Below are 25,988 nucleotides of genomic sequence, written 5' to 3'. Positions count from 1 at the left end.
GACTCAATCCCGGGACCCTGGGATCATGACCTGAGCCGAAGGCAGATGCTTAAATGACTGAGCCACCCAGGCGTCCCTTTAAGTCAACAAACTTTTTTTTTTTTAAGATTTTATTTATCTATTCATGAGAGACAGAGAGAGAGAGGGAGAAGCAGAGGGAGAAGCAGGCTCCAGGGAGCCCAATGCGGGACTCAATCCCAGGACTCGAGGATCATGACCTGAGCTGAAGGCAGACGCCCAACTGACTGAGCCACCCAGGCGTTCCTTTAAGTCAACAAACTTTTATTAAGGGACTCTTGCGTGCCTAGCACCATCCTACTCCTTTGTAAGGAAGCGAGGACAGAACGTTTGTCCCGTGGCTGTGGTGGGGTCAGTATTATTATGAATCATAGTCATTCCTTGACAGAAGTATCCCATCAGTGCCCTGGAGGGCTGTGGCAGGCTGTGTGATCTGCTTGCAGTGGCCATATTTTGGAATCCAAAGTGGGAGGAATTGTCTGCGATGTCTGAATACACTAACGCACAGAACCCCAGGAAGATAATATTATTGGATCCAGAATATACGGTCAGGGCAACCACACTCTGAGCACAGAGCCAGACACTGAGTGGCCAAGGAGAGCATTTTTGGGAATTGATTTTGCTCTCTGGCCTGGTGCTCCATGTCTCTGGAAGCTGAGCAAAGGGTGACGTCTTTGACCACAGGCTGGATCGAAATGAGCTGGAGCTTGTCGCGTGTGTGTGAATCCGCTAGGCCTTTGGAGGCACCAGTCTTTTCCCCTCCCTTGTGGTCATCCTGGCCTTGCCCCACGCACACCCCATCCTGCCCCAAATCAGGGAAGTGCCCCTATTGGGAAGTGAAGTGTGTGAGTAGGATGTGATCCATGGTGAGGCAGCTCCCAGACCTGGTCTGGTCCCTGAGTCAATGAGCTATTTCAGGAAGTCCTTCCGCCAATTCACTGCAGTGTGGACACCTCTTCTGGGCCATCTATTGCCCCTCCCCACTCAGGTGTGGGTCTGTGGGGGCAGGAAACTGGTCTCCTCCTCCTCTAAGCCACAAAGGGCCCGTTGGAGAAATAAGGTACCCTGGGGGAGCGGGGGAGTGCTGCCTCAGCATGGAGATAGTGGAAGCTGCTCCCTTGGGGTATGGCCACAGCCCTGCCCTGGGGTGCCCAATCCTGCCATAAAGGCCCTGGTTCCAGGACTGGTGAGGGACAGAGGAGGACAGAGGGGGCTGGGCCTGGCTGGGGAAGGCTGGCCTGGAAGGCGCTCAGCCTTCGGCCCTGGGCCAGGGTGGAAAGTATGTGTGTGAGCTCATTTGAAAGGTGGCTTCTGGCCAGTCAGGCCTGCCTCCTTTCCAGGCCCCAAGTGCCCAGCCCCCTTGAAGGCTGCCTCTGGGTCTCCCCAGTCTCCCAAGACTGTCTGAGGGACAAAGGCCGAAACCCCCAGGTTAGGTGTGCAGGCATTGGTCTCCTAAAGGAAGTTAATTCAGATTTGGGGGGTGGGTAAGAAGGGGGTACAGGGACTGCAGGACAATGGATTAGCCTTGACTGGGGTTCCCTTGGGGCCTTAGGGAACGAGAAGGCTCTCATCCTCCTAGGCCCTCGTCACAGCCATTCACCACCCCCATCCCTCCCCTAGCTGCTGCCATTCGTGCCACTCAGTCCTTCTGGCTTCTGAGTCCTTCCTGCTGCTTCCTTCCTTCCCTCAGAGTACCTGTTCCTGTCCCCCAAAAGGGAGGTGACTGCAGGCAAAGCGGGTTCCTGAGGGAGAGCCCTTCTGCTGCATTCCTACTCCCCATGCCGATGCTGCTGCATGGAACAAGAAGCAAGCACTCGTGGGCTGTCAGATCCCCAGAACACACACTACCACACATACCCAGCCACGCAGGGGCCACACTGGAAGAGACACCCAGAGACACGGGCAGAATCTACCTACACAGGGAAGAAAAAAAAAAATCAGACAGACCTGGGTTTTCATTTTGGACTAATGAGCTACGACCTTAAGGAAGTCTTATCTGGGCCTCAGTTTCCAAACCTGTAACACAGGGGTAATGGTCGTGCCTGTGTCATTAGGTGTCACGAGGACCTCAGCAAATGTTGGGTTTTTTACCACCTCCCTTTGGCTGGAAAGGGAAGTGGGAGTACGGAGGGGAAAGAGGACTGGGAAGTCTGTCAGCATGCAGAGAAGGGGCCTCAGGGGAGCGACAGTGAAGGACCAGCAGGGCTGGGCAGGTTGTGCGTGAGGGGTCACTCTGCTCAGTCCTCTCTTCTCTAGAGGGCCCAGCTCGTTCTTCGATCTTCCCTTCTCGTGTCGCTGACCCAGCACCTGGCTGGCAGCCTGGGAGGTGTGGGCCCCGCTGGTGGCAGGAGCCCTGGGGAAGGGAGTCTGTGGCCCCCCCCTCAAACGTGTGGGGTGCCGTGGTGGGCCGAGCAGTGCCTCTCCTCAGCGCTTGCCCCTGCTGCAGTCCCCTTTGAGGCTGCTTCCCTGGGTTCTGCCCAAAGCTCCTCGCAGATTCCCCTTGGCTCCCTCCTGGCTGCTCTAGCTCACATGTGCTGCTTTCGAATACAGGAACTTGGAACCTTAGAAACTGGGTCAGGCCCAATGGACAAAGTGGGGTAGGGCCAGTGAAAGCGGCCTTTTCAGGTCTCTCGGGAAGCAGCAGGGACCTCTGTTCTCCCCTCACCGTGCCTGACCCTGTGCGATCAGCAAGGCACCTCCCAGGGTCTCTGGCGGCCTCCCTGGGCTGGATCCTTCAGGCCCAGGGCACGTCAGAAGCACGGGACCTTGCCGGCCTCCACCCCACAATTCTCCCTGCTCCGGAAGCCTCTTCCACCTCTTTCCCCCTTTGTCTCTGGTCCTCCATTCCCATCTCTCCCCCTTGGCTTCAGAGAGCATCTTGTGATTCCAGAATCAGGGCCAAACAATTTCCTCGTGATGGGGAAACCGCACTCCAGCCGTGGCAGCCCTAGGCTCCCCCTCCTCTTCCCTCTGGCAGTCCCCCCCTCCCCAGGCTCCACGACTGGCTCCAGCTGTGTTTTGCAGAACTCCCACTGGATAACATCTGTAATTGCCTCCAGATGTGGGCCACAAAAACACAAAGGGGCCATGAGCTCATCTTTGAGCTCCTTGCGACATGCATAGCCCCCCGCCTCCCCCCAACCCCAAGACAACCCCTGACTTTCCCAGGCCAGCTTCCCTGGGTCACCATCCCCTCCGGTGAAGGTGGCAGGGAGGTGGTGTCCAAATCCACTGAGATACACAGGCTGTGCCGAACAGCTGTTGGCAGGAGAGGTGGAGGAGGCCAGGCATAGGGTCAGGGTCCCTGGCTGGCAGAGAGGTGGGGTACCCCTTCTGCCAAAGCAATCACACCAACCAGCCCTGAAGAGCAGTTGGATAGAAGCACTGGCCTTAGGTGGGGCCAGCGCTCTTGGAGGAAGGCCGAGGAGGGGGCCTGGGCTGGAGCCCAGGGAGGGCTGGGCTAAGGCAGGAAGGGAAGGGGAGGAAGAAAGAGGGCTGCTCCCCTTCAGCTGAGCTGACTCAGCAACTGAGCTATTCCTCCCCCCAGGCTGGTTTCGGAGGAAGGGTGGGTCGACAAGCCTGGGAACCCTGTCTGGGGCAGCAGTTTCGAAGAAACAAAGCCTTGTTATTCTTCCCTTCCGACCTGACCATCTTGCCTCTCCTGGGCAATTGGGGTGAGATTCCTGTTTTGCCAGAGACAGGCTGCTCTTAATTGGCCACGGGCAACTGTCTGTCCTTCCTGGGTGTTCCTTCTGCCCCTGCAGCTGGAGTCCCCCAGGTCTAGAAGAGGCTTAGATGCGGAGGGCTTGGGGTAAAGGGCCTGCCTGAGGTCAAAGATGATCCTGGGAGTTCCCAGCAGCAGAAAGAGAGGTCTGAGGAAACGGAGGTTCTGTGGCCAGATCACGGGACAGGGTAATGCAATTTAGGAAGATTTTCCGAGTGGCCTCAGCTTGACCACTTCCTCTTGCCTTTGCAGCTCTGGGCCTCGCAGGTAACCCCTTAGCTGAGTTGGGAGAGAGTGGCTGGGCTCTGTGGACCACTTCCCTGCCTCCATGGAGTAGGTATGCCCTCCTTCCCAGCTATGGCCCTGAATCCCCATTGTCCACCAAGAATAAACATATTCCTTTATGAAAAATACCGAAACCCCACGTCACAGAAAACACCGGTTACAGGCATGCTTTCCATTCACCTCTCTGAGAGAAGGCAGCCACACAAAGAATGTGAAACACCATTTATTCTTTGTGGAAAGGTTGAACAAGGTCAAAAATGTCCTTAGAGGGCACTGACCCAGCCCCGCCCTGCAGGTTCCTGGGGTCGGATGCCTCTGCCCCCCCCACCCCCACCCTTCCCATGCCCCTTGTTAACAAAAAGGAACGATTTGAAGGGAATTCATATATAATAATTATAATAAAAATATACATTAAACAAAACAAAAAAAAAACCCAAACAAGACAAATTTAGCCGAACTGCCAGCACCGTTCACCCCACACACCCCCACCCCCCCACCCTGACATCCCTCCCCTCTCCCTGCCCCCACAGGGTCTCACTCTCCCAAGTCCCCGGTACCATGACCACCTCTGGTGGCCAGAGGAGACTTTGAATGGGTGGGCTGGGTGGGGGAGAGGAGGCAGGACACCGGAAGGATGGGCTGAGGGGCAGGGGCATCAGGAAGTGAGGGGCTAACTTGACGAGACCCACCCAGGCACCTGCCCCCTCACTGAAGCCAGCTGAGGCTGCTGAGCGCTGCCGCCCCTGGTCGCCTCCCTAATTAGATGGCCACCCTCATGAAGGTCCCAAGTCACCAGTCCCTGGATGTGTGTCATCTCTGCTCCTTTCTCTGGGCTCCCCACCCTTCCCATACGTGTACTCTGGTTGGAGGAAGGGCACCAATGTGGAGTAGGTGTGCCTTTCTCTGGCCCTTCCTCAGAGCTCCGATAAAACATGCCCTCCCCTGGGTACCACAGCCCACCTCGTGGTGTCCCTGCTGGCCTGGCCTGCCCGGCCCCCGGCCCTCCACTCCCACTGCACCTCCCCCAGTTAGCCTTTTGGTCCTGTCCTATCCCCCTGACTGCTCTGCCCCTTGGTCCCTATCCCAGCTGCCTGCATTTGAGCAAGATTCTTTTTCTGTGGCCTTCAGGCTCACCCCCAGGGCTCCAGACAGTCTCTCTCCTTGCCCCCCCCCCCCCCCCGCCCCCGGTAGCTGCAGCCCCTGGTTTCAGCTCCTCTAACCCTGACATCCCCAGCCAAGGCTGACATTTGTGGGGGTAGGACCGTCAAGGGTTTCTACAGCTCCTTAATGGCTCAGGCTCCTGGGGAAGTTCTTGGGGCCAGGCGGGGCAGAGGCAGATCTTTGCTGCGGAGGGGACTGACTCTGAGCTTTCCTCCCAAGGTCTTAGGGTGGCTGTGTGGCCCTCCCCAACCACCCCCCCAACTGCTCCTACTCTCTCAGGGTCGGTCTCCCCCTCAACAAGATGAGATTCCTTTAAGCCAGAAAGAGTGGTAGGAGGTTGCCAATGGGGTGCACCTGGGGGCTTGTGGGGCTGGAGTGCCCAGAGCCTCCTGAGGTCAGAGTTCAGAGGTTAAAGTTACGTCAGGGAAAGGAAAAGGAGCAGATGACCCAATCTGACCTTTGCCAGCGAGGTCTGAGGGTCCTGCCTTCAAGTGCAGAGCCAAGACATTCAGATGGGGCTGGACACACACCAAGCTGCAGAGGCCCCTGGGCGGACAGGGGACCCATGGAGGGAAGAAGCAATGCCAGGGTTGAGGTTGAGAGAGGTGGTGGCAGGACAGAGAAGCAGGGAGGTGGGGGGCGGGGTGGGGAGGGGGGCCTGGGACAGGTGGGAGCAGCCTACCCACCACCACCTGCTGCTGCTGGCCCTCGGAGGCCAAGTCCTCGTGGTAGGAGTGGGCGGGCGGCAGTGGGGGTCAGACCTTGTCCAGCAGGGAGCGCTGGCAATACAGCAGTCGTTTCGGGGTCCCGTGGCGTCTGAAGAAGACGACGGCGAGCCCCACTGCCAGCACCAGGAGCAGCAGCAGCACGGGCAGAACCACAGCGGCCGCGCTCACCGCCCCGCTGCCCTCTTCGTCCACCTCGATGATGATCACCTCCGTCTCCTCCTCCGTCCCCTCGTCCGGCCGGCCGCCCGCCGCGGGGCAGCCCATCCAGTCCCGCAGGGCTGACTTGGGGTAGCCTGGCTCTACCTTCAGCTTCTGGTTGTTGAACTTCCAGTATTTGTTGCCCTTGTAGAAGTACGTGAAGACTGCAGGGGGCAGCAAGAAGGCGGCGGGGAAAAGCCACAGAGACGGAAGAGCGGAAGGAAAATCTGTGAGTCATGCGAGCCAGCTGAGTTCATCCCTCAGCCTCTGGGAACACCAGTGGCCTCAGCTGTAAACCGGGCTAGTTCTAGTACCAGGCTGGAAGGGCGCTGGGGCTCGGGGATCCGATGTGCGGAAAGCACTTTGCTCAGAGCCTGGCACAAGGCAAGGGTTCCGGCGTCCTCGGAACTGCTTTCCCCACCATACTGTCCTGTCCGGCTTGCCGCCCCTTCTCCCTTAGCCCGCTGTCCCCATCCTCCCCTCACGGACACCTCCCTCGCCCCTCACCTTCATCGCTGCCCATGAAGGACCCTCTGGGAGACTCAGGGATTCCTTCCCAGACCTTGATATTTTTGGGGTACTCGCTGTCCACTGCCCTGAGCTCCTCGTTGAAACGGTAGTACCTGGGGGAGAGGAGGGGAGGGGAAGCAGTCGGGCACTGGGCCTGTCCTCAGAGGGTAGCGGGGCCCAGGACTAAATTCACCAGTGAGCAAAGGGTGGCTACGGACAGGGCGCGGGACAGGGGTTTTGAGTAATGAGGGCCTGCAGCTGGAAGTGGCGGAAGGTGGGGGTGGATGGGAGGTCCCAGGCTGCAAGGAGCCGCCACTAGCCTTTAATGACAGTGCCTGGCAGCTAGGGTGGAGGCACGGTGCTGGGGGCAGGAGGCGCCAAATGACCGGGTCTGCAGTGGTGACCCGGTCACTTCCCACTCACTCGGCACCTAATGGAGGCTGTCTGTTGCTAGGCAACAGCAGAGGCTCAGGCAGCAACTAACTTGTCCAGGGAACCATCCCCAGGGTAGGTGGGTCTTTCTCCAGAATCGAGGGAATCTGGTGGTGGTGTCTGAGGGGGGAGGCCTGGGGCCAAGGGGCTGAGGTCTCACTTGTTTCCCCGGAAGAAGTAGGTCTTTCCATTGGGCATCCAGAAGAGAGCGGCATCAATTTTGTCAGTAGGCAGTCCTCGGCCCAGCTCCTTGATGTGCTTGGGGTAGCCAGGTTCCAGGGAAGCTTCGTCGAACACCCAGTGCTTGTCTCCTGCAGAGGAGAAAGGAGGGCAGGATCAGGGTTCCCCTGGGGCTCTTGGGTCTTTGGAGGAGTTGAATGGAACCCACTCCTCCCAGAAGACTCTCCCCATAGCCAGAGAACGCGGGCAGAATGCCTGGTTACCTTTGAAGAAGACAAACTTGCCATCTTTCCTCTCGTAGGCAGTGTTGATAGATGCAGGCAGGCCCCGCCAGAACTGTCCGATGGGCATGGGGTATCCATCCATCACTTGGTTATTCCTCACCCTCCAGAACCAGCGCTCCTAGAAGGCGTCGAGGTGGGGACAGTACATTCTGTCTTATAGCTAGTCCTCTGGCTTGGTCCCCAAAGCTTCCCACTGCCTCAGTTCTAGTTCTTAGTCCTCCTGTTGCTGTTTCCACCCAGCCTGCTGGGCTTAGGGCCCTCCCGTCCCCCACAGCGGCCCCCTTCTTCCTCTCACCTTGAAGACAAACATCTCCCCTCGGAGCACAGCCACGGTGTCAAAGTTCCCGTCACAGATGTTGGGCCCATAGGTGGGGTTTTTGGGCTTATCGGGGACAGAGGGCCTGGAGGTCGTCCTGGGTTGAGGGGGCATCTTGGTGGGGGACCCTGACTGACTCCCTGGTGTAGAGAACATGAGAGGCACTTCAGACTTTGTGGCAGAGGGGGAGGACAGAAGAGGCGTATGGGCAGACAATCCCCTTGGAAAGGTGTGGATGGCCCTTTGGGGGGAGGCTGAAGCAATCAGGTGGGAAAGGACAGGAAAGGTGGACTCAAAAGTGGGAGAAGAAGAAAACATGTAGAAGAAATAATGTAAAAAAAAGAAAAAAGTGGGAGTGGGTGGTGGGTGGAGGCAGGGTCAGGTGAGGTTGGGGACAGACCGTAGGGCGTGGGGGAAGGGAAGGGATGCACAGGTCAGAGAGACCAGGAGGGGAGAAGGAGCAGATGTGGGCATCGATTACTCGCCGTAAAGTTGCTGGATGCCCCGGCGGTCGTCATCGGGCAGCACGAAGTTCTCTGTGTCCATCCACTGGTAAAAGGGCGCCATGATGGCCGAGGGATCATTGGAATGCTCAAGGCCCAGGGCATGGCCCAGCTCGTGCACAGCCACCAGAAAGATGTCATTCCCTGGAGTGATGGGGAGGATGATGAGGGCAGCCTGGGTCCCTTCCCTCAGACTCCCTGCTTTCCCACCAGAGGCTTCGTTTTCACACCTGAGCCTGCCTGTCATGTTTTCCACCCAAAAAGCCACAAAGCCAGTCAGCAATCTATTCTGGATGGAGGTGAGAGGGTGCTCTGGGGCCAGATACCAATCCCAGGAAGGCGTGTATTAAGGGAAGTTGAGGTCCCATCTGGGCCCCAGGTTCTCCCAGGAGCTAGAGGTGACATTTGCCCGGAGAAGTGGGAAGTCTTTGACTGGGAAGTCAATTATTGGGTGACAAAGGGACCAGATATAAGTGGAGCAAAATAAGAATCCTGCTTTCACTGGAAGTCAGACTAGGAGATCTTTGTAGCCCAGAGACTCGGGGGTTTGAGGTTTGGGGAGGAGGCAGGAGAACCGCCCCCACTACAAATGGTCACTGACACTCCCCAAAATAAATGAGTCCCAGGGCTACTTCGCTCACCATTCAGATCCTCATTCCTGACAGTCCAGGGCTCGGCAGAGTCAAAGTGGGTGTCCCCTCCGATGTTGGGGCCCGGGAAATAGGCATGGGCCAGGAAGCCACCCTCGCCATCAAAAGGTGTGCTGTCACCATGGAAACCCTCAGCGAAGAAGATCATGATGTCTGCCTGCTTCTCATGGCCCTCTCGGATATAGGCATAGGGCACCTCTCGGAAACGAAGTGGTGTGGCGCTCTCCCACACACGGAATGCCTTGCGAATGGCCTCGAATGTGGCATACTCGCCCACCTTGGGGGTGTAATTCTGGATGCTGAGGTCCAGCCACATGGGGAGAGGATGGGAGTGCGTTAGGATCACAACCGATACAATTCTCCTTCTCTGTACTTTCCCAGGTCTGACTGAACCGCCCAGCCACCTTTGCTGCCTGGCTCTTCCTGCTGCCTCGTGCGGGATGCCTCTGCCCCAAGAACCGAGGGCTCAGGGGCCCCCCAGGCTTCGGCTTTCTGGCCCTGGGGTGAACCCCCCACAGGCTGCACCTTCCTGCAGGATTACAGCCACATTCCTCCCCACTCCCAAGGATGCTTCACAGGGATAGAGGTGAGTAGGACAGGAGGCCTCTGAGTCTGTTAGCACAACTGATAGGGAGGGTGACCCTGATGTGAGAAAGGCAACTTGCCTGCTGGACTCACCAGAAAGTGATCTCATTATGCTGCCATTTGAGGCCCTGGATGGCATAGCGCTTCCTTCGAACATTGGCCTTGATCTCAGCCCCGAACTTATCGGGAACACCACAGCGGGGACGCCTCATGGCCCTAGGGAGTGAGGATTGTGGTCAGGGCAGCATATTAAAGAGAAAGGTCTTCAGAGGAGAGGGGAAGTGCCTGGCCTGGGAAGGGCCAAGGTTACGGGGTCAGGGTGAATAGGAGAGGGTGGGGACCAGCGTCTGACCAGCGTGTGGGGTTGGGGGAGGAGGCAGGAGTCAGGCGTGCAGGTAGCGATGTCCCTGTGCTCAGTGTTGTCGCTGGGTGCCACGCAGGATTCCTGCCAGGGTCTAGCACTTACTTCATGGTGTCTGCATCAGCCTTGCCCGTCACGCGCAGACCATAGAACTTCTGCATGGCAGCGATGGCAGCTGAGAAGGACTGGGGGGAGCGCTGTGTGTGCGTGCGCAGATCCCCGGGGGGCAGGTAGCCATACTGCTGCAGCCAGGCCTGCAGGGAGAGGAATGTGGCTTCGAGCATCTCCACTTGGCCCGAGGGGAGCCTCGGCCTCCCCCTGGTATCTGGCATGCACCCTTGGCTTAGGAGGAAAGGGCAACGAGCTCCCAGCCTGGCTCTGGCAGTGGGGCTGGAGGAGTTCCCAGGTTGGACCTGAACTCTGGCCCAGGCCCCAGTATGACTTGTCCTCTTGGGGCTGTGGGCTCAAACAGGGGTGGGGAGACACGGCTCTGGACTTTGGCTGTAACTCTTGAGAATGGGAGCCCAGATGGCTTAACTGAGTCCTAGGATGTCTTCTCAGAGCTGAGATTCCTTCCAGTACTTTCCTCCTCTGTGTCAGTGTTCTTGTAAATATAGCATGTCCTACCTGCGAGTGGGTTGTTCTCATGATGGGTGGAGGCAGGGAGGCTGAGGGGGCTCTCTTTTGGTCCTGGTATGAGACCCTCTTAGGACAGGGATGCCATGCCTCCAGGACCCTCACAGCTGATATCTTTTTAGAAAGGAGAGAGCGGAACAGGAGCTAGGGCTGAGGCTGGCTGCTGAGACCGGAAGCTGGGACCTTTGGAGGTGGTGGGGGTGTGATCCAGCCACAGAGCTAGGATCCTGCCTCTGTCCCCATCCAAGCACCTGACCTAGGGCTTGCGTCCTAGAGGCCCATCTGAGGTTCTCAGTAGAGGGAGTGGGAGATGGGGGTAGTGGTAGAGAGTCGGTGACAGTATTGTACTTGAGGTATGTTGTGAATTGTTCATAATATAAAGGCTGGCATATTGCCTTAACATAAAGTTAGGTTTTCAGTATTTGATTGAAAGGCACACAGAATACGGCCTTTATTGCAAGAACAATGGAGTATTTTCCTAAAGCCTGAAAAGTAAAATGAGCCAAGTTATATATGGAATATGAAAATACTTGGATTCTCCAGTGGAGATACTACTTTGGTCCCTGCTCCAGCTTCGCCTTCCTCAGGAGTTCAGAGGGGGCCTGCGGGTTGCCTAGGATGGAAGCTCGGAGCGTAGAGGCCGCCGCTGGGTGCCACAACCCCTATCCCAGGTCGTCAGGATGGATCTTCCCGAGGCCCTTCACCTCTAGGCCCAGGCCCTGGGGGCGGAGCAGTGCTCCTGCATTGGGGCTGGGGGTGATTCAGGAGCAGCTGACCGGGGACATGTGCCCGTGAGGACAAGAATTGCAACAGGGTTCTGGGAAGTGATCCCCCAAGGCTGATGGGAGTTAGGGCCCAAGATGTAAACAACCCAGCCTTTCCCCAGCCGAGGGGCCTGGCCAGAACAACCTTAGCACCCCCCGCCTCTGAGAGCCCCTCCTCACCGGTAGAGGAGGGAGCCAAGCTTAACCTCTGGCAGACCGCGTGGGAGCAGAGCGGGGTGCTGCATGCCTGGTTGCTCCCCGCAGGCGCTGCAGACGTGCCCTGACCTGTGCTGGCTGATGCCACGGCTCGTGGCCCGGGAGGCCTGCTGTGGCCTGTGCCCAAGTACGCGGGAAACCCCCTTCGCCCTTAGCCTCACCTGTGGGGCACACACCCCGCAGGCTTATGACCCCTGCTGGGGGAGCGGCTGCTTCAGCTTTGGAGAAGGATGGGAGTGGCCTACTCCTGGAGCTGGAAGTCAGGAGGACTTAAGTCAGGCCCCTTCAACCCTCGGGGAACGAAACTGAGGGGAATTCTCTGAGGGCAGAATGACAGAATGGAGGGTGGCAGAGACGTGAGGAGATCCACATCCAGGAGCTCTGGGATAAATCCCTCTCCCTGATGAGTCTTTCAAGAAAGTAGTCAGGTCTAAATATTCACACCCACAACGTCCACCCCATATACAAAAGAGAAAAATGGAGACTTGTGGGAATCAGAGATCTCGGAGTCTGAGCGAGACTTAGGCAAGAAAGGGACTTCCCTGCAGTCAAGAGAGCCTCGAGGCCTGGAAAGGAAGTGCCCCCATCCCTCTCCTCCCAGGCCTAGGCTCTGAGCAAAGCAAGAACCACAGAGAAGACTAGGAGGTGAGGTAGGAACCACAGAAGAGAGGACTCTTGTGTCTGCGGCTGAGTGGGGGGGACGGGCCAAGTGCCAGACAGGCCTCGGGAGGAGAGGGCTGTCCTGGAGCTGGTGCAGGACTCTGGAGGCCTGGTGGGAGGGACCCGGCTGCCTGAGGCCTGGCTACCCCAGCTCACCCTCTAGATTGGCCTGGAGAGGGAGCAACTATGTTAGGTCAAAAAACTCAGTTGGCTGGCTTTGTCTTGGAAAACTGAGTGGTCTGGAGGTATTCCCCTAGGGGAGAAGTCCAGAGAACCCCTCCCACCTCTGGCCTAGGAGTCCTGGAGAAGGTGGGTGGGTTGGGGGAAACTTTGGCAAACTCCAGCAGGCCCTGGATGGGAGCCTCTGGGCCTGTTCCTCCCTCCTTCTGCCTCCCACCCCTCCGTAGCCCAGAAGCAAATGGTGGTTCTGGCACTGGGACTGCCCATGACCCACTTAAAACAGAGCCAGGGCTGCCGCCCCTCCCCTAGGGGGCCTAGTGGGGCAGGGGAGGGAAGGCAGGGCAGGCAAAGTTGGCAGTGGGCAGCCCCCAGATGCCCAGGCTTCTTTTGTTAGGAGCTCTCCTTGCAGGCCTCCGATGAAGACTCCAGGCTCCAGGCAGGGGAGAGGATGCCCCCTCCTGCTGGACCGTGTCAGGCTTAGCCCCAGGGCAGATCTGCACTCTCCCTGGTCACCCCCACTCCTAGGGCCACGCTTTGCTTCTCAGCCTCAGATCCCTTCGGGACAGAGAGAGTGTGTTCTTTCTGGAGATGTTTCCTCCGGGGGTGGGTCCAGGGCCAGGACCAAGAGAGAGGAAGCCAAGTGCAGATCCCTCCCCCCTTCTGGGGCCCTTCCCGGCCCCTCCCGACCGCACCCAGGCCCTGCCGGGCTGAGTGGGTTGGGATGTCCCAAAATAAGAAGCTGATCAAATTCGTCTCCCACCTTCACCCCAAAATAAGAGAGAGAGAGTGAGAAAGAGAGGAAAAACCTCCCCAGACAACTCCCACGCGGCTTCCTCCCGGGCCGGTGGGACAGCGTCGGGGAATGGGTTGGGGGGGCGACCGAGGCAGTCGAGACATGTGCGGGTGCCCTGGGCCCGGCCCTCTCCCCACTCCCCAGTGCGATGCCCTCAGTCTCCCTGCAATTAACACAGAAAAGCCATTAAGAAAAGCAACTAGAAGAGCCTAAAGGCGCCGCTGGGGGGGGGTGGTAGTGGTGAGGGGGGCAGAGGGAGGAGGCGGCCTCCGGGCCGAACCCCCGGCTCACAAGGAGAGCTTTGTGTGTACGGAAAGGCGGCCAGGGCGCCAGCTCCGCGACCTTCGACGCCAGGGCTCCGGGCCGCGACACAGAGGGGTCGGCGCGGAGAGGCGGGGTGGGGTGGGGGCCGGGGCGGCTCGGCCGTCCAGCCCCGACCCCACCTGGCGGCGGCTGCATCCGCCGAGGGCCCGGACCGCCCGGGAGGCGCGCAGCGTGGGGGGCCCCGGAGCCGCGGCGCCGTCCACCCGAGCCTTCCCCGGCCGGCGGGCGCGGGCGGGAGAGCGCTGGAGGGCTGGAAAGTTGAAGAAACAACGGACTCGCGCACAGGACAAGAAACCAGGGCAGAGCCGGGGCTGAGCGGAGTCCAAGTATTTAGCAAGCTCCCTCCTGGTTCTGGAGCTGAGCTCAGAGCCCGGGGGGACCGGGGAGGGTGCGGGTGGGCCCCAGCTGTAAAGCTCTTCCCGGGAAAGGACTGGGAAAGCAAGTCGGCGGCGGCGGCGGCGGGTGGGAGGGGGGCTGGCTGGGGGAGGCAGAAGTTGGATCGACTTGGAAGTTTGGAGCTGAGGAGGGAAAGGAAAGGGAGGGGGTTGCTGCGGGCTGGAGCGGCCGAGACCCCGAGCGCCCTGCTCTCCAAAGAGGTGGCTCAACACCCCCGGCTCGCCTCCCCGGCGGGCGCGACTGCCGGCAGGGCCGGGGAGCTCACTTACTTCGGGGCTGAAGCTGCTTTGGGCCGAGCTGAGGGAGGCGAACGCGGTGGCGAGAGTGAGCAGGGGGAGCAGCAGACCGCCGGTGGGCCGTGGGGCAGGAGACATGGTCCGCGACCGTCCCGGCAGCCAGCCGTGCGGGCTCCGCGGCGGGGGCCCAAGCCCTGGGGTCGCGCCGCCACTCCCTTGGGGCGCCTTTGTCTTCGGTGGGCACTGAATTTGGATTCCTCGAGCGCTGTCCGCTTGGAGATGAGGGGATTGCTCTTGAAAGCGCCTGTTTGCTCGTCCCCTCTTCCCCGTTTTTTGATCTTTCTTCTGCTTAGTCTGCGAACTGCATCGCGAGCCCTCTCTCACTCCTCTGGTCCCTCCCTTCTCCTCTCCTACAGCCTCTTCGCCCCCGCCCCAATGCCCTCCTTTCCCGTGCGGACGTGGTTGTTTCAGCCTGAATCCAATTACAGCCAAGAGCCGGGTAAAAAAAACCCCTAAGTTGCCTTTCTGTGGTGGAGGCTGCCATCTGCAGGGATTGAGGCCACAGCTAAGGACGGGGGTCTGGGGTGGGTGGGTGGGGGACCCAGGGGATGGGATGTGGGAGACTTTCTCCCCCTAAGCATATTTTAGGTGGCTTGATTCCTCTGGTATTCAGCGTTTGTTTCACCTCAGAGTGGAAGTACTGGGAGGCTCAGCGGCTGGGGCAGATAAGTTCAGAGTCTGGGATGCTGCTGGTAGGGGTCTTCCATGTCCACCACACCTGGGTTGGAGATTGTCTGCTGGGACCTGTGGCTCAACCAAATTGAAACTATCCCCTTGTTCTGGACAACCACCTCCATCCCTCTCCTGCTCAAAACCTGCAACAGTAACAAAACCCAACTACCCATCAATCAGCTCCACAACCACGCTGGTCCCATCCTTGTGGAAAAGACAAATGCACTCCCTTAATTATCATCATTTGCAATCTGGCTGCTCCTTAAACTGGCTGGGGAGGAAGGAGGTGCAAGGCCATGGAATGTGGGGAAAGGCAAATCAAGTTCAGGGAAACTGTTAGACAAGAGAGATTGGGAGTTCAGACTTTGGGGTTTAGTTTCCCCTCCACAGTGGAAAAAGGCAATTCCTTGAGGTAGTAAAATCTTCAGGGACTGACTAAACAAGAGAACAAAAGGTGGAGATATGCAGGGCAGGGGGAGAACCAGGGCAGGGGGAGGGAGAGCTGAAGCTGACAGTGGGGAAGAGAGACAGATAAGAGGCTGGGAGCTAGATCTTGAAAAGCAGCCCAAAAGAAGCAGGAAAAGTGTGGGAGACAGAAAACTCGACCATCAGCGAAATCTAAGATCCCAGACTTGCATTGGTCAGCGAGAGACGAAGGAGGTAGTGGGGGTAAGAAGGGAGGGAAAGAAAGCAAGGGAAGGCATAAAGGAGGCTGGACAGAATTTAGGTCAGGTGGGAAGCTCCAGCAATCTAGAGATCCAGGAACTATTATAAGTTTGTGGCAGGAAAATGGAAAGAAAGCCCAGTGCTCTATATTGTAATGGGAGCAGAGGCCCTTTTCTCCCAGAATCCATGATCAATAATGGGAAAGGTTTCCCTGGGTCCTGGGCAGCTTCCGGGTTTGTGGGCGATATATGATGGATATTGGGTACCTATGCCACAGTGACCGATTGGGGGCTGAGCACCTCCAGGGCTCCCCTACACAAATTGGGGTCGAGAGGTACAGGCCTCTCTCTGACCAGGCTCTGGAATTCAGCCAGAACCACAGAAACCTCAGGATCCAACTCTTCAGCAGACATGCAACACCCAAGTCTGGTTCTTCCCATGTCAGCCTTCCCAGTGGGAGTATCCTCTTGGGCCATGTATCTGAAGTTTAGGGAAACTGACACCAGTTGCTTGCCAAGAAATGGACCTCAGCCGGAAAGCCTTTTTCATCAAAACATTTATTAAATGAGTAACTGCATTCATCCTGAGCTGTGTACGGGCTGTTAAAGGCTTGAGTGCCTAGCTAAAACCAGGAGAGCTGCTACCCCTTTTCCATGTTCGCAGAGCAGCTACTGTTCACAGTTGGGCCAGTCCTATGGCCTGCAAAGGGTGTAAGTATCCCAGAGCAAGATTCCACTGAACGGGAATGGGGCCAGGGATGAGGGCACTAGGCCAACTCCTCCAGGCAGTGATCTTACAGGCGGTTCTTCCCAGTGTCCAAGCTCTTGTGCTCTGAAGATAGATGGGGAACGTGAAGGCTCTCTCTCCTGGCTGGGATGACGCATGGAGGTGATAGAGAAGAAAACCAGAGAGAGGCTGGGAAAGGGAGACAGGAACTGCTTTTATTGACTTGGTCATGGGTTCTGCAGGAGAGCCCCTTTGGGTTTAAGAGCATTTTTCTGCTTCCTTTCTTCTTCCTGCAACTTCTCCTGCTGCCTAAGCTGCCATGCCTGTAATCCAGCATCCATTTCCTGTGACAGCAGTACAACTCGTCTCTGAAACAGACAGGAAAACAGGGTGGATAACATCTGGGGCTTGAGCTCTGCACCACATATCCTTTCACTCACAGATCAAAGCCAGAGGTTTCAGCTGGAAAATGACACTGCTGACTGGGGAAGGGGACCGGGTCCTGGGATGGGAAGCAGGAGGAGGCAAAATGCGGGGCAGAACAGCTACTACTCGTTCCGGCCCTGGGAGTGCCCCACTCTCTTCCTCCCTTCTCGCAGTACCATAAAACCCTCTAGCTGTTAAAACGCTGGTGTAGAGGGTACGTGTGAGCTTAGGTGTCAGCACAGCTCAAGCCAAATTAAAATGTAAATTTTTTCCCTCCAAGTACACACAGGTTGCCCTGACTGGGGCTCTAGCCACTCACTGCAAACTTCTCCCTTTGGGCTTTTCTTCGAAGCTGGCCTTTCATTGGAGGTGCAGGGCGGCCATCTGTAGATGGAAGTGAAGAAAAAGACAGATATTAGAGATGGCTGGCAGCACCCTGTGACGGCACTGGAATAGGAACAAGGGAAGAACCGGTCTCTAGTTCCACTCTCCCATTTCACAGCTGTGGTGCCTTCGTTCTCCAAAAACCCATCCCTCAGTGTCAAGGGTAAGGTATGCCAAGAATAAGCTCTGAGGCATACTCCTAACTCTATTTCACTTACCCCTCGTTATCCTGGAATGGTCCTTTGCAGTGCTGAATCTCTTGTTTTATCTTTTTTTTTCCCCCCAAAGTTTTTATTTATTTGAGAGAGAGAGCGTGCAGGAGGAGGGGCAGAGGGAGAGGGAGAAAATCTCAAGCAGACTCCTCACTGAGTGCAGAGCCTGACTTGGGGCTCAGTCTGGGACTTAATCTTAAGATCTCGACCTTGAGATCGTGACCTAAACCAAAATCAAGAGTCTAATGCTTAATTGACTGAGCCACTCAGGCGCCCCTCTCCTGTTTTATCTTTAGAAACCCTCCACTCAGGCAATCTGATCACTGTTCTACTCATCATGAGTCTTTGCTAAATTCCATATCACTCCTCAATGAAATGCTCTCTTTTCCTTTCCTTTCAGCCCAGTTCTTGTCCTTAGGCCCCCCCTAAAGCTCTATCTGCCCAGAAACCCTACTCTGACCTCTTCAACTCTGTTACCCCTCTCCTGAAAGAAGTGCCTATTGGGGCACCTGGGTGGCTCAGTAAGCATCTGCCTTAGGCTCACAATCCTGGAGTCCCTGGATGGAGCTCACTGCATCAGCCTCCCTGCTCAGCAGGAAGTCTGCTTTTCCCTCTCCCTCTGCCCCTCCCCCTGCTTGTGGTCTCTGTGGCTCTCTTTCTCTCAAATAAATAAATAAAATCTTTAAAAAAAAGTGCCTACCAATGATTTAATATTCATCTATTTGCCTTGGGACATTTATTGTACTATTGGTTTTTTGCTTCATTTGGCCATCTCAAATTCTTTTGGAAAGGGGTAGAGAAATGAAGTATTATTATTTTTTAAGATTTTATTTATTTGAGAGAGAGACAGCACACCTGCGGGAGACAGCATGAGTGGGGGGAGGGGCAGAGGGAGAAGCAGACTCCTGCTGAGCAGGGAGCTCAATCCCAGGACCCCGAGATCATGACCTGAGCCAAAGGCAGACGCTTAACCGGTTGAGCCACCCAGGCGCCCCTATTATTTAATTTTTAAAATGTCCATGCTGTTTTCTCAGCTAGACTTTCACAGACTATGTCCCTAGGTTTCACTGTAGTAGAGTGTAAGCACATAAGCACATCCTACAAATTCCAGAAATACCTGCTGACTTGGTGAAAAATGCAGTACCTGACCTGAAGTCGTTTATAATGAAGATGAAGAAAAAGGACACTTACTTTCTACAAAATAAGAAACAGTGAAAACTTTGCCCAAAAGTTTTGTGGAAACTGAGAGATACAATTAAGTAACATGTCCAAGACCACAATGTCAGCAAGTACAGAAGCCTGAATTAAGAATCAATTTCAGAGTCTTTCCAATATTCCATACTACTTTTAGGAGATGCTGGGTTTCCTGCAGTAAGTAACAAGTGGAAAAAATCTTTACCATCCTTCTGAGGATCATACTCCTATAGAATCCAATAGGGTATTAGTATCCAGGTCTCTGTCCTGTTGAAGGGGGCCTCGCCCCTACCCAGTTCTAGTCCTTGCTTTGCTATTACCTAGCTGTGTGATCACAGGAACTCCGAGGCCTCAATTTTCCCACCTGTAAACTGGAGTCCTACATTGGCAGTGGGGAGTGGCTTCAACTTTTCTAAGATCCCTCCCTTCTAGGGGTAATACCTATTTTTTCTTTCTTTCCTTTTCCTTCCTTTTTTTAATCCCCCCTAAGTAAAGAGAAGAAACTTTTCTGAAAGGAGCCCTCCATCCTCAATCCTCACCCTTCTAACCCCTCTCTCTGAGATGTTCACTTAGGCAGCCTTTCAGAGAGCTCTCTCTCCATTTGGTACCAAATTTTCAACAATGTACTCACCACACTGAACGGTGGGTCTTTCTAACTTTTTAAAAACCGTCCCACCACGAGAAACGTAAAAATCTTGTCACTCCCTCCCCCGGGGCGTCCCAAAATAGAATTATCTTCTGTTCATCCCCACAAGATCCTGTCTAGCTTTACTTTCCATAGGCCTAGTTTAATTTACAAAATAAACAACTGGGCTTCTTCCCCCAACTCCAAATATAAAGTTCAATACGTTGTCCACTCAGACCCATGCCCACCTTGACCCCCTTCTCCCGCCACCCTCCGTGCAGGGGCGTTCCCTCTGGGCGAAACTGAATTAACTGTCAGGTCAGCGCTCACCCGCGTAAGACCAGTCCGGGAGCTCGGTAAGGGGCCCGTAGCCGGAGGGGTTGGCAGCCAGGCCCTGCCTGGGTGGAGAAAAACAGTGCGGTGAGGATTCGGCCCCGCTTCTGGCTTCCCAGTACCCCCCCAGTACCCCCCAGAGCCGCACTAGACCGGCACTCACTGGAGTCGCCACTGGCTGCCCGCCCGAGCCGCCACGCTGCTGTGCAGCCTCCGGACACCTGCAGGGAAAACAGGGCAGAATTGGAGCAGAGGCCATGCAGTCAACTCAGGGGTTAGACTTGGCCCCGCGGACTCTTGAGCCCACCGACTCCACACCCACTTACTCAAAAGCAGAGTACCTATAGCTGCCATACTGAGGCCGCGGTGCCGGAAGTGGGCGTGGCCTCGGTGGCCACGCGCGACGCTGCAGGGGAAGTCGGAAGCCGCCATCTTGAATCTGGGATTCAATCACGGGCCCCGCCATCTTGGGGCATTGTACGGAAGAGAGGACAGGCGTGTGGTCGGGGTTTTTGCGGGAGAGCGGTTGGTCTGCGTATGAATCGCTAGTAATGGTTACATCCTCAGTGGAAGTCGTGTCCTAGACTAAACCATTTTGAACCGCTCCAGCCACCTCTGCGCAGCGGTGTCCAGTCCTTTGGAATTTATGCCATTATCTTAGAGGAGTATTTACTTCATTCTGCCTTCTTCTGCATCACTGTAACGTTTTTCCCAGCCTAATATTTCCCAGTCAAATCTAGAATGAATAAGAAAATTTGGGTTTCAGTCCTTATTTATTCAACAAAATTGAAGAGCTTATATGTGACAAGCATTGTATTAGGTGCAGGGGATTCTATGGAGAGCAAGACAGACATCATCACTCTTCTGATAAGAGCCCCGGGTCTAGAGAGAGAAGACAATAATTATCACACACATTACTGTTAATAGTACCGCTGAGATTGTAGAGGAACAGAGGGAGAAGGAGAAAGAATCCCAAGCCGACTCCGTGCTGAGTGAGGAGTCAGACACTGGTCTCAGTCTTACAGCCCTGAGATTAGAACCAGAGCTGAAACCATGCTTAATCGACTGCACCACCCAGGGGCTTCAGGACAGTAAGATATTTTGAGAGAGACAACATTCACATAACTTTTATTACAGTATATTGTTATAACTTTTTCTTATTGTTGTTAATCTCTTGCTATGCCCAATTTATAAATTAAACTTTATCATAGGTATGTCTGTATAGGAAAAAAGCATACATAGGGTTTGGTAAGTATCCACGGTTTCAGACATCCAGTGGGGTTCTTGGAAAGTATCCTCTGTGGATAAGATGGGACTACACTGTATAAGTACATAGTAAACCCAGATCTGTGACTCCTTCCCTCTTTTTTAATCATTATTTGTCTTGGGGAATTCATTTATTCTTAATTTCTTCATTAAAAAAAACCCCTTAATATATCACGTTTCTGAAAACATTAAAGAATGATAATGTAAGTGCAAATGCTTTATACATGGTGAAGCTCCTACAAAAGTACCCATTACTCTGTGCTAGGCTAGACACTTAACACGGGGGCTGGGAGAAACTGAGGGAGTGGTGCAATGGCCTATCTGGAAGTTTATCATTTCCTTCTGCATGACTGGGAAGTTTTTCCACAGGAGGTGGCTCAGAGCTGTGCTTTGAAAGAGGGGAAGGGTGGATCCTGGTTTAAGAAGTAAAAGCAGCTGTTTCAATAACAATAAGAATGGTATAGGCTAGGGCTGAACCAGAAGAAAGGATGGGAACAAAAGAACCTGGGCTCTAAGCCAAAAGATGGATCCCCAAAACTAAGCAAGGGCAATTAGACAATAAAGAACTATCGCCATCTTACATCCATACACTTCATTTTCACTTATGGAAACACTTCTATATAAGTGATTTCACATGATTTTCATAATAAACTGTAAAGTAGATAAGACAGTCCAGGAAACAATCATTGTACAGATGGCTTGTAGTTTTCAGAGATCAGGAAATTGAATCAAAACGTGGCTGTGGATTTATTGTTTTATAGTTGCAATAATGATTGAATGCCACTTTCCCAGGCCTGGCTTCATATACCTTTGGCTGGTTCTGAGAAAGACAGCTGAGGTAGACAGCGCTTGGAATCCCATTTACATAGTTTACAGTTGGCAAGTCAAATAGTAGAAGGCAAGGGCTGGAAAAATAACCTTAGTGTCAACATTCAAGATTGACAGGAAAGATGACAAGCTGGTAGTACCACCAACACTATATAAAGGGATTGAAACAGCAATACTCCTATCTTCCAGTAGCTCACACACTAGGGGGACACCATGGGTTTGCAAAATTATAAAAGAGGGCACACACATTAAGGTGAACAAATAATGTGAACAATATAAATTCCATAGGCAGAAATGAACACATTCAATACTTTATAGCTATAGGAGTCAAGGAGCCAGAACTGGAGAACTTTGGGGGCAGGATGGGAAGTTTAATTGGGAAAACTGAGAAACCTGGGAGGGGAAAGGTCTTTGGAAGGAAGACAAGTTCAGCCTTTGACGTGGTTGGTGTGATGTGGACAGTCCGTGGGTTGTAAATAGCAGGAAATATGGGTTAGGACTTTGAGAGCGAGAGAGAAAGAACATTAGTGCTGACAGCTGACATCAGCAGCATTCTCAGAGACCTCATGGAACACTGTCGTAGGGGAGGGGGTCTGGCAAGTGGACAGCACTCCTTAATGACTTCACTAGATTCAAGCCACCGGAAAGCGGCTTCGTCATCCCAAACTAGATGTCTTTCAGACTCTTGACTTCATCTGGCAAAGGCTGGCGTTAAGAGAAATGAGAAGCATCAGGAATCTGAGCTTCATGTCTTTCCTCTCTTAAACTCCTTTGCCTCTCAAGGGCATCACAGCCTGTATTTGGTTTTAATATTTTGTTGTCCACTCATGTTTTGTCCAATATGTTTATTCAAATATCCTTCTGTATGGTGTGTACACAGTAACTTTTGTACAAGTGCACTGCTCTGAGAAATTAGGAGCGTTTTATTTTTTATTTTTATTAAAAAAATTAAAAACAAATTTAAATTACATAATCTCTATGCCCAGAGTGGGACTCAAACTCAGGACCCCGAGATCAAGAGTCACCGACTAAGCCAGCCAGGTGCTCCTGGGAAATTAGGTGCTTTTTAAACTGTTGAGATGAATAATAACGACATTGGAGACAATGTCAGTGAAACTGACTCAGGGTGACCAATTCCACCTCATTTTGTAACTTGTTCTCCTTTTTGCATGCTTCTGACCAAACTGAAGTTTGAAGAGCAAACTATTTGGGAAATATGTTATTTTACATTCCTTCATTATCTTCCTCCTTAGGACAGCTCAACAATTAAATCACTGACACCCCATGCAAGAAGTGTGGGAGCTAAAGGCTAGCCCTCACACAATACATTGCTTTGCATATTATTTCCTTATCACATAATTTATCGTAACATATTCCCTTTCTTTTCCCATGGCTGCTAAATCAGTTCGGGCTAAATTTTGTGTTAAATCACCCAGCTTCAAGATGGGTAAATAATGACCTCGGGCTACACTCTTTTTTATTGCCTGGCAGCTGGGAAGTCTCTCAGCTGTGTGCCTTTCCAAACCAGGCTGGTCTTGAAGGTGGGTGGCTCTTGTGAATCTCTGCAGAGTGACAATGCTGGCTTTTAAAAATGCCAAAGTTTGTGCAAAAGGTGTAAAAAAATCATAGTATTTACAAGTCATCTTTTTTTTTTTTTTTTAAGATTTTATTTATTTATTTGACAGAGAGAGACACAGTGAAGGAGGGAACACAAGCAGGGGGAGTGGGAGAGGGAGAAGCAGGCTTTCCGCAGAGCAGAGAGCCCGATGCGGGGCTCGATCCCAGGACCCTGGGATCATGACCTGAGCTGAAGGCAGACTCTTAACCTACTGAGCCACCCAGGCGCCCCACAAGTCATCTTTAAGCCTTAAAACATGGTGAAAAAAGTGTTTCCAGAGCCCAGCAACTCCCTCTTTTGTTGGGTCCACGCTGACAGACTCTTCAGATGAAAGATGCTTTGGGGACTCCAACCTCTCTGGCACCCTAAGACAGGATATTTTTGGTTAAGTGCTGCCTCCTGGCGGCGGCTCTACTGCCCGTCACCTTCCCGGCCTGGTGGAGACTACTTTCGTTAACTGGGGATCTCGGAGCTGATGCAACAGCTCCCCGAGGGGGCGGGGAGTTGAGACGCCCTTCCGAGAGACCCCTCCCCCGGCTCCCGGCGGGCGCCGCTCCCCTCCCCCTCCCCCACGGGGCTTTGCAGTCCGGAGTCACTCCCAAGTTTCAGCCGGGCGTCTCGGGGCTGGAGGCGGGGTTGCCAGGGTTTGGGGCTCTCGCGCGGACCCCCGTCGGGCCGCCAGCGCGAGCAGGATTGGGAGGGGGGGGAAGAGGAAGCTGAGCGTTCCTGGGGAGGAGGGCGCGTCTAAGGGTATCCGCTCTCACTTTGAGGCAGCGCAGCTGTGCCTGAGTGAGGAGAGGGCTGGGGGGCGGGTTGCGGGACCCCTGGGTTCTCGGACCCTGGCGCCCTTTGTCTACAGCCCCCACCCCCACCCCCAAGGCTTCCTGGAGCCCGGGGAGGGGCGGGGGCTGCTCCGCCAGGTGCAAGGAAAGAAGGGACCGGACGCCGGGTGGGGTGGGCTCCTGGTCCCCCAAGGCAGACCCCGGTTTGGCCTCCGCAGCCAGACCTGGATATCTGGGGCGACCGAGCTCTTAGGAGGGGCATTGAGGGCGGGCGGTGGCCGGGTCGGGATTTGGAAAGGCGAGGTCTCCGGGCTGCAGACTCGGAACAACCGGGGGTCAAGGGAAAGAGGATAATAAAGGGACCGGCGGGGGCTGGCGGGGCGGGGCGGGGAGGAGGGGAGAGTGGGAGAAAGGGGCAAAGGTGAGGTCGGGCTGCCGCTGGGCGGGGGCGGAGGGGGTGAGGCCAGGGTCACCGCGAAGAGAGGAGCTGCGGGAGGGCGTCCGGGCAGAGGTCCCCTTAAGGGTTTGCGGTTCCCAACACTCTTGGACTCGCCTGCACGCTCGTGAACCTGAGCCCTCGCCTCCCTCTGCCTCGTCCGCCCTTTCGCCGCCGGGCGGCCGTCGCACCTTGCTCTCGCCGCACCCAGGCCGGTCACCTGAGCCGGGGCGTGGGACAGCAGCGGTCCCGGAGAGCGCGTGGGATGAGGGGCTTTTTGTGTTCCCGTCACTGAAACGAAAGTTCATTTCAAACCATTCTAGGCCTTGCAGTCAAACTGAAAATTACACCCTCCCTCTCCCTTCAACCCATTACTGTCAAAAAGAATAAATACTTCCAGATAACTCCTTGCTTAGTTTAGGAGCCAGACCAGCAGCCGCATAGGTGCGCCAGAAGGGCAAGTTCAAGGATGTTCCCAGAACCCAGGTTGCTGGGAAATCAGTCTAGGAGGAACAGCATTGTTTATTCATTCATTTATTCTTGCCTGTCTGTGTGTGCTCTGCCCTGGGGACACAGGGTGAAGAGCGAGCGCTCTGGTGGTGCTTGCATTCCAGTGAGGGAGGTGACAGCCAACAAGCAAATGCACCCTGGGTGGTGGTGCCCTTGCAGAGAAGTCCAGAACGGTGAATGGATGAAGAGGGAAGACGTTGCTCCTTCAGAGACTCCTCAGGGAAGGCATCTGGTGGTGTGTCTAAGCACAGACCCGGATGGAGTGCGTGAAGGGATGAACAGTGTCGCCGCCCGGAAACATGTTGCAGGCGGGGGCAAGAGCAATTGCGAAAGCTCTGAGCCCAGAGCGGGTCTGTTGTGTGGCAAGAGCAAGGAGGCGGCCAGGGTGGCTTGAGTGGAGTGACAGTGCAGATGCCAGTGCCAAGGGGGCCGTGTTGGGGCTGTCTTCCTAGGACTTCCCTCATGTACCATGTGGGCCTGACCCCTGAGGGGAATGAAGGGGCAGGCCAGCTGGGCAGTGGCCGGTATAAAAAGGCACTACGTGATCCTTGGAGTAATTCAGACGTTCGGTGCCAATGAACTCCGATTTCCATCTGGGTCTCTTGGTGAACGGTAAGTTGGCTCCCATCCACAGACAGAACCCTTGATGACTGCTTACCTGGGCCGTCTGTCTCTAGGATAATTTTGCAACACGCAGGTACAAGTATAAGTTGCAAGGTGCAGCCCTGAGATTGGCCAGTGGGTCGTTGTAGGGAGGCAGGAGTCACAGCTGGAAATCTGCGAATGCCCCATGCACTGTGAAGTGTCATCCCCACCCCGCCAGAGAGATTGACGCTCTTGTCCGCAATTTAAATGCTTTAATATGCCCACCGAGAAACGACTTCAGAAAGTTGCACGTAATGAAGTCATAGAATAAGCTCTCATTTTCAATAGGAAGAATGAGGCTTCCCGTTTTGATTCCAAGAAAATCGGTATTGCTCCACCTCTGCTAAGTCGACATTCAACAGATATTTAAAGGATCCTGGTTTGAAGGGGTGCCAACTCGTTAGCTTGCCCAGGGTGCCAGAGCTGGCTCTTACCTGGTGGCATGTGCATCCCCTGAACCAGATG

General features: G+C 54.8%; 3 protein-coding genes across 3 annotated transcripts in view; 1 reads left to right on the top strand and 2 right to left on the bottom strand.

Annotated features, from left to right (window-relative positions):
* Positions 1-4,618: 4,618 nt before the first annotated feature.
* MMP14 (matrix metallopeptidase 14) lies at positions 4,619-14,585 on the bottom strand. Its single transcript, XM_032404723.1, has 10 exons — positions 14,174-14,585; positions 10,041-10,189; positions 9,668-9,790; positions 8,981-9,288; positions 8,322-8,483; positions 7,816-7,976; positions 7,500-7,638; positions 7,217-7,367; positions 6,622-6,737; positions 4,619-6,278 (listed from the first exon to the last, which is right to left on the bottom strand). Exons 1-10 carry the CDS (start codon positions 14,276-14,278, stop codon positions 5,944-5,946), a joined length of 1,749 nt encoding a protein of 582 aa, XP_032260614.1. The 5' UTR covers positions 14,279-14,585; the 3' UTR covers positions 4,619-5,943.
* Positions 14,586-16,076: 1,491 nt separating this feature from the next.
* On the bottom strand, positions 16,077-19,828 carry MRPL52 (mitochondrial ribosomal protein L52). Its single transcript, XM_032404535.1, has 5 exons — positions 19,765-19,828; positions 19,602-19,659; positions 19,436-19,503; positions 17,010-17,074; positions 16,077-16,632 (listed from the first exon to the last, which is right to left on the bottom strand). Exons 1-5 carry the CDS (start codon positions 19,790-19,792, stop codon positions 16,492-16,494), a joined length of 360 nt encoding a protein of 119 aa, XP_032260426.1. The 5' UTR covers positions 19,793-19,828; the 3' UTR covers positions 16,077-16,491.
* A 5,629-nt stretch (positions 19,829-25,457) lies between these two features.
* The window catches only part of SLC7A7 (solute carrier family 7 member 7), a 33,965-nt gene continuing 33,434 nt past the window's right edge, over positions 25,458-25,988 (top strand). The window contains exon 1 of the mRNA XM_032404721.1: positions 25,458-25,490. The gene's annotated coding sequence lies outside the window, so the exon portion shown is untranslated. The remainder of the gene's footprint in view (positions 25,491-25,988) is intronic.

Source organism: Phoca vitulina, unplaced genomic scaffold, assembly GCF_004348235.1.
Source record: "Phoca vitulina isolate PV1807 unplaced genomic scaffold, GSC_HSeal_1.0 scaffold7, whole genome shotgun sequence".
NCBI classification, from domain to species: domain Eukaryota; kingdom Metazoa; phylum Chordata; class Mammalia; order Carnivora; family Phocidae; genus Phoca; species Phoca vitulina.
This window is presented reverse-complemented; position numbering and strand designations above follow the sequence as displayed.